The sequence below is a fragment of the Alosa pseudoharengus genome, unplaced genomic scaffold (assembly GCF_046254945.1).
Source record: "Alosa pseudoharengus isolate Yale_2024_CS ecotype anadromous, Long Island Sound unplaced genomic scaffold, YU_APseudo_1.1 YU_APseudo_1.1_scf_32, whole genome shotgun sequence".
Classification (NCBI taxonomy): Eukaryota; Metazoa; Chordata; class Actinopteri; order Clupeiformes; family Clupeidae; genus Alosa; species Alosa pseudoharengus.
The window spans coordinates 46936-55000 of NW_027468729.1; the positions used below are offsets into that span (position 1 = coordinate 46936).

Consider the following 8065-nt stretch of genomic DNA (forward strand, 5'->3'; position numbering starts at 1 on the left):
AAATATGGGCAAGACAAGGGATTATCTGACATATCTCTCAATACATGTCTACACAACACCAGACACAGACAAAGACACAGATAGACACATACACACAGATACACATATACACACACACACACACACACACACAGACCCACACAGACATAATTATGCACATACAGATTATCCACACAGATTATCCGTTCGCATGGCTTCTCATACCACTGCTATGCAGACGACACACAGCTCTATCTGTCTTTTCCACCTGATGACCCCTTGGTTTCAGCACGGATCTCGGATTGCCTCTCAGACATAGCTACATGGATGAAGGCACACCACCTCCAGCTGAACCTCTCAAAGACTGAACTGCTGGTCCTCCCAGCTAAACCTACCATACACCACGACATCAACATCAAATTTGACTCCCTGTCTGTTTCACCTACCAGGACTGCAAGAAATCTAGGAGTTGTTCTCGACAACCAACTAAACTTCTCAGATCATGTTGCCTCAGTCGCCTGGTCATGCCGTTTTGCACTCTACAACATACGGAAAATCAGGACTTACTTGACTCAATATGCTACCCAACTTCTGGTTCAGGCAATAGTCATCTCACGACTCGACTACTGCAACGCCCTCCTGACAGGTCTCCCAGCCTGCGCAGTGAAACCCCTTCAGATGATCCAGAACGCGGTGGCGCGCCTGGTCTACAACCAACCCAACAGGGCACATGTTACCCCGCTGCTCATCCAGCTACACTGGCTACCTATGGCGGCCCGCATCAAATTCAAGGCTCTAACGCTTGCCTACAAAGTAGTCTCCGGTTCTGCTCCCACCTACTTGAATGCCCTCATACAGACATACACTACCTCTAGACCGCTGCGCTCCTCAGACGAACGACGTCTGGCTCTACCACCGGTACGCTCAGGCCAATCCAAACTTTTCTCATCTGTTGTTCCTCGTTGGTGGAACACACTACCAGTTCCTACAAGGGCAGGGACATCCCTCTCCATTTTCAAAAAACTCCTGAAGACCCAGCTCTTTAGAGAACATCTCCTCTCATAGCACCACTTACAACAAGTCTTGCCGATCCTAGCACTTACCAGCCGTCTTGAACTGACACGTAACTGTTAAAAACAGCACTCACTGATACACTTATTCTTACTGTACTCTACCGTTTTTTTAAATTGTCCTAAAATTGTTGAGAATTGCTTTAAAACTGTTTACCATGTTGTTAGTCGCTTTGGCTAAAAATGCGTCAGCCAAATGTAATGTAATAATGTAATGTAATGTAAAAACAATGAAACATGAGCGCAGACACAAACAGAGACACAGACACAGACACAGGCACAGGCACAGACACAGGCACAGACACATGGGGACGGAGCCTAGCCAGTGAGACAATGGCGGAGCAGGGCACTGAGGCTGGTTTCCTCCCTGCTGTGAGGCTGCAGGGGTGGGGTGCACGCTGGGTAGGGAGAGGCACTCACAGGAAGGAACTCTGGCTTGCACTTCCTCCCTGACTCAACGCACACACAAAACCCACACGCGCACACACTCACACACGCACAGTAAAATGCAACATTATAATGCACCCATGCAAATACACACCAAGACACAATCGATATGACATTCACACAGAAATACACACACACACACACACACACACACACACACACACACACACACACACACACATACGGAAAGCTGTCGCCTGGGCACTGGGCAGAGACAGCTAAGTTTTGCTACGGTGACCTTTATTCAATTCAATCTAATTGTATTTATATAGTGCCTCTAGCCACTGAAATGGTCTCAAGGAGCTTTACAGAGGCCAGATCCACCCCCCTCCCCCAGGCAGAACATCCTTTCCAGAGGAGGGAACCTTTTGCAGAGGAACCCAGTTCATATGGGAGGGGAGGGAACCTTTTGCAGAAAAACCACGTTCATATGGGAGGACACATCCCGAGCGCCCCCTTAGACCTGTGTGGGAAGGGTCCCTCAGGTCAGTATGGTCCCTCAGTCCTCCTTGTCCTTCTTGAGTCCTGTTATGCCCGCTCACGTGCAGAAGTACGCTATGCTTAAAAACCACCAACCTCGTGCATGTTTGTGAATCTACGTTTATTATCATATTTCACATTTTTCGCAGGATGAGTCATTTCTTGCTCCCGTTTTCCACATCGGTTTCTTCTGAGTCGTACCCTCAGTACCCGCCGTGCCCTCGCCAGAGACGGGAGCCTCTACCTCACGTGCTGGGCGGATCTGATCTGATGCTGGAGGAATGCTGGAGCAAGGTCAGCGGGCTCCACTCGGCTAGCCTCACCACACCACACACCACACCACACTACGCTGCGCCGCGCCGCACCGCGCCGACAACTTGTTGGGGATCCCTGATGAATGGGGTTTAGAATTGTGACCGCTAACCTTCAACCACACACTGCTTCTGCCATGATCTATACAGCGAGCACACACACAAACCACATAGCCACACAGAGTTACACACAGACACATACACACAGAGTCACACACAAACACACACACACACAAGAACCCAACATAAACCACAAACACCCAAGTGCCTGTCTAAACATCTGGCTTTTTGCGCAAGCTAACCAAATACCAGACACTCTCTCCCTCTTCCCGTCCCGAAAGCCACACGGTCGGTCGGCCACGCCGCCTGCAGAGCCACACACACTCTCTCGCTCTCGCTCGTACTCACCGATGGTGCCCCGCAGCTCCTCGCACACGCTGATGTGCGGCAGCTTCAGCATCTCCTTCCATTTCTTACTCCGGCCGTTCCTCTTCCCTCCGCCACCTGGAGGAGCAAAGCAAGACACACACACAGCAACGTGAGCAGGCCACCAACACATGCAAGGACAGCCATGCATCCTGTGCACAGTCCTGACCAGAAAACAGAAATAAATAAAAAAAAGTGGTGGTGTAGATTTGGTCAGCTGTCAGTAAGGGGGAGAGGAATGGAAGGATAGAGGAGTGCTGGAGGATCACCCACCACCCCCCCCAACCCCCCCTCCAGTACAAGATAGCTCACAGGAGTCATTTGGGTCTTAGCAGTCTGTGACCTGGCAGTTTAAATGCACAGAATTAAAATGCCCAGTGGTATCTATTATGGTTTCCTTCAAACAAACCCACTCCTCAACCATCAAACCAAAACAGGCTTCCTGGTTTATCCACAAGCACACACACCCCCATACACACACTCTACATATGGACAAATCCTGGGACATCCACTCGACATCCTTTAGTAACCCCCCCCTTATGGATTTCCCAGGGTTGGGCAGGGAGAGGGGCGTCAACAGCTGTCTGTTCTCACCAACCACTTCCTGAGGTCAAAGTGCAGCACCAGGGCAACAGAGACGAGGATGGAATATGTGGGACAAGGGTTAACTAAAGTCTCCGCAGGTAAGGAAACAAAACCAATGAAATTATTAAGAAATAACGACAGAGTCAAACACTTTTTTTTTTCCTATCGCCCATAACAACTGTGGACATGCAGAGGTTCTTACAGCAGAAAGTGGAAAAGTCTAGTTCAACAAGGAGAGCATTTGATGACGAATGATTTTAGTCTAAATATGATTTTGATCTAATTTCCTTTGCTTCTACATTGAGAAATAAAACCAGTGAGGGTTTATGCGTTAGACACCCCCACACACACACACACGCACACAGAGCCTAAAGCACACACGCAATGTTGATAGCAGTCTTCATGCATGCTTACAGAAACACGATCCAAAAAGACAACAAATCAGTTGCAGCTGGAACAGCGGTTGGACTCTGGTCAGCGCGCGTCTTCTAGAACCATCCCGTCCTCGGGGGCTGGCTGGACTCGGAGCCGGCTCTGCCAGCCCACACCAAATTACATCTGACAGCCAAACATAAACAGGGCTCTTCCTCTCCTCAGCGCGAGGAATGTCAAACACATTCCCGATGAGGACCCACCAAAAGCACTGAGTTTAAACACATCAGGACCCCAGAACAGACAGGAAGGGCAGGCCCAGGGTCAGTTTCCACATCTGTCCAAGGCGCGGCGAGGAAACGGGGCTGTGAAGATTGATGCAACGTCCACATCTGTCGCCAGGACACGGCATCTAATGACAGCTGTGCTGTGCAACAATATGTCATCTGCCCGTGACAACAGACAAACTCACAGGTGTGTGCATGATACGCACACATGCACGCACGCACGCATGTGCGCAGCCCCAAGTGTTCCAATCACCAAGTGCTCATAACTTTACATACACATGCTAAAGTTGGCTAAAAAGAGGAATATTCAAAAGATTATTTTTTTTATTCCTCTTTTTAGTCAACTTTAGCATGTGTATGTACAGGGTATGTAAACTTATGAGCCCAACTATATATATATATATATATATATATATATATATATATATATATATATATATATATATATATATATATATATATATATATATATATATACACATGCTACTGCTTGAGATCTCGTATTGAAGACCACCCTCTATCACTTGTTAGACCGTTTTAAATGTTCCTTGGATGAAAGCGGAGAGATAATTGGTTGCTAGGAAGTGACCTTAGGTGAGCGCGGTCCCTTCAGGGAGGAAGGTCAGGCCTCATATCTAGCCCCTGCACTAATCAACCACAAGCATCTGCGGCACTCTTCCCTTGGGGTCCACGCTTGGCTCCTGAAGTCCAAAGAGAGGGGTCCATTGGGGTCAGCACTGCACAGGCCAACTCCTCTCGCTTTCCCTCTAGGTCTCTCCTATCTTTTACATAACTCTTACACATAAATGCATTAACGTTCCCCGAGGTGTTTTTATAAAATCTGTTTGGAAACATTTTTTATTGAAAAAAAAAAATCATTGGCTCATTGTCATGACATGCATACTCACATGCTCAGAAAACCATAGAGGGGGAAAAAAAGCTTTTTTTAACTAATTTTGTGGTTGTGCTTTTATTTTTGATATTTAAATGTACAGACTGAGGTTGCTATGGGCAGTGTGATGTGAACAGGGGGGGAGAGCAGTTAAATGTAATAAATGAGAGCAGTCCATGTGCTTTTTTAATGAGCTCAAGCTTGTACGACCATTTCCTTTCTATGGTCATAACAGGCAGAAGAAAGCCTGGTACGTCCCTAGTCACATTGACGTCTCATTTCAAAACCAGCAGTTTCCTGCAGCATGACTCCCCTAAAGGACAAACAATCTGAATCCTTAAGAGAACCGCTCGTCCAAATATACACTTATATTTGTTTGAAGCCTGACTGCTTTTTTTTTTTTTTTTTTTTACTTGACTGGACCTACTGAAATGACCAAAATTGCTAAATGAGTCTGTGAGGTGTTACAGTTGAATAATTTGCAAGATCATACTCTCATGAGAAGGGAGTCTTCTAGTGAGTGAAATCAACATCATCACATTCCCTTTATATAGTGCTTTATAAAAGCACCCAAAGCGCTTTTCCTTTATATAGTGCTTTATCAATGCACCCACAGCGCCTTTCCAGTGAAGGGGGAACCTCACTGACCACCACCAATGTGTAGTGCCCACCTGGGTGATGCACGGCAGCCATTATGTGCCAGAACACTCACCACAAACAGCTTTGAGGGAATGAATGAATTAGCCAATTACACTGGTGGATGGTTAAGGGGCCAGATTGAATGAGCCAGGTTGGGAATTTAGCCAGGACACCAGGGAACGGCCTACTCTTTGCCATGGGGTACCAGTCAGCAGAAAGTTTACCTCAAATTTAGAGTGAGTGGATTAACCCCAAAATGACTTCCAACGTAAAAGGCCTCTAGAATAAGAAGCAGGGCTAATCAGTTAACAGACCTCTCTCCCTCCCTCTATCTAGGACTCAGAGCTTTCAACTCTCACAAAGTACCAGAGGCCGATTGGATCATCTCTGTGCCTACTCCACTACAGGGAGTGGCTGTGTGTCTGTGTGTGTGTGTGACGGGGTGTGTGTGCAGCTGGGCCTGTGGTGTGTGTGTGTGTGTGTGTGTGTGTGTGCGCGTGTGTGCATGTACAGCGGGGAAAATAAGTATTGGACACGTCAACATTTTTTTCAGTAAGTATACTTCCAATGAGGCTATTTGCATGACATTTTCACCAGACATTAGTATTAACTCAGAACTCAGATAATCCACTTATATAAAAAAAAAAATCCAAACATTAATGTCCATAGGTAGAGTTATGTGTAATAAAGTGGAATGACACAGGAAAAAAGTATTGAACACGCCTGCTGAAATTTCTTAAATACTTTGTGGAAAAGCCTTTATTCGTAATGACAGCTTCAAGGCATTTCCTGTATGACGAAACTAATCAGTCACAGTATTCTGGTGTGAGTTTGGCCCATTCTTTTAAACAGATAGTCCTTTAATATTGAAGATTTCAGGGGTCCTTCTTGTGAATCCTGATCTTTAGTTAACTTCCAAAACTGTTCAATTGAATTGAAGTCAGGGCCTTGATTTCCTTTCTCTGAAACCAATTGAGAGCTTCCTTTGCTGAATGGTTTGGATCATTGTCCTGCTGGAAGGTCTAGCCATGTCTCATCCTCATCATCCTGGTGGATGTGAAGATTCTCCCAGAACAAAATGACTCCATTCATCATTCCTTCAACTGTATGAAATCTCTTAGTACCATGAGATGCAAAACAGCCCACACCATGATGCCACCACCTCCAAACCTCACTGTTGGTATGGTATTTTTAGGGTGATGCATAGTGCCATTTCTCCTCCAAATATGGTGTGTAGTATGACATCTGAAAAGTTAAATTTTGCTCTTGCCTGACCAGAATACATTCTCTCAGTATTTCATAGGATTGTTCAAATGTTGTGTAGCAAACTTTCAACGAGCTTTGACATATTTTTCTTCAGCAATAGAGTCATGCGGGATAAGCGTGCATAGAGGCCATGGCGGTGGAGAGCATTACCTATGATTTTCTCTGTAACAATTGTACCTGCTGCCTCCAAATCTTTCTGGAGCTTTCTCAGAGTGGTCCTTGGCTCTTCTGACTATCCTTCTGACTTCCTGGTCAGAAATCTTGCAAGGAGATTATGTGCATGCCCAGTTGATGATGCAGTGATATTTCTTCCACTTGCAGATAATGGCTCCAATACTGCTTGCTGGATGATTCTGAAGTTTTGAAGTGCATCTGTAACCAGTTCCATTGATATGTTTTGCAACAATAAGGTTGCAAAGGTCTTGGGAGCTCTTTGCCTTTACCCATCATGAAATGTTTCTTGTGTGACACCTTGGTAACAAAAAACCTTTTTATAGCCCACCAGTATGTACTAACCCAGCTTATATCAATTTGCACAGACAGGAGGGATAATTTCTCTAACTACTTATAGATTCCAGTTTGTTCCTTGTCATTCCTCGCCTTTGTGTACTGCTTTTTCTTAGCGTGTTCAATACTTTTTCCCTGTGCCATTCCACTTTTTTACTAATAACACTACTTTTAGACATTAATGTTTGGGTTTTTATATATGTGTGGATTACCTCAGTTAATACTAATGTCCGGTGAAAATTTAATGCGAATAGCCTCTCTGGAAGTATACTTACTGAAAAAAATGTTGACGCGTTCAATACTTATTTTCCCCGCTGTATGCGTGTGTGTGTGTGTGTGTGTGTGTATGCGCAGCTGGGCCTGTGGTGTGTGTATGTGTGTGTGTGTGTGTGTGCAAAATCAAGAACAAACAAGAGCATGCATGTCTGATTGAGACATCAGCGGAGTCCCACAGCTCAGAACATGGAGTGATCCACTGCACAGCTGCACTGTCTGGGCCCTCCGAGTCCAACCGTGAGCCTCTGGTGGAAGAACTAGGGACACGTGTGGCTCCTCAGGAACAGACACAGACACATGTGTGTGCATGTGTGGTGCGTGTGTGTGTAGGGGGGATTGTTTAGTCTAATGATGCACATGCATGTGTGTCTGTTTGTTTGTATGTGCATCGTATGTGGTTAACCCAAACACGGCAGGAATGATCTGCTACATCACACACACACACACACACACACACACACACACACACACGCACACGCACACGCACACGCACACGCACACGCACACGCGCACGCACACGCACACGCA

General features: G+C 45.9%; 1 protein-coding gene across 3 annotated transcripts in view; it reads right to left on the reverse strand.

Annotated features, from left to right (window-relative positions):
* grk4 (G protein-coupled receptor kinase 4) overlaps positions 1 to 8065 on the reverse strand; it is a 54766-nt gene that overhangs the window by 32038 nt on the left and 14663 nt on the right. For 2 of the 3 annotated variants that reach the window (XM_076264644.1, XM_076264643.1), the window contains exon 2: positions 2696 to 2791. The exons of the other annotated variant lie outside the window; for it this stretch is intronic. In XM_076264644.1, coding sequence (XP_076120759.1) covers positions 2696 to 2791 — 96 coding nt within the window. The remainder of the gene's footprint in view (positions 1 to 2695; positions 2792 to 8065) is intronic. 3 annotated transcript variants of the gene reach the window in all.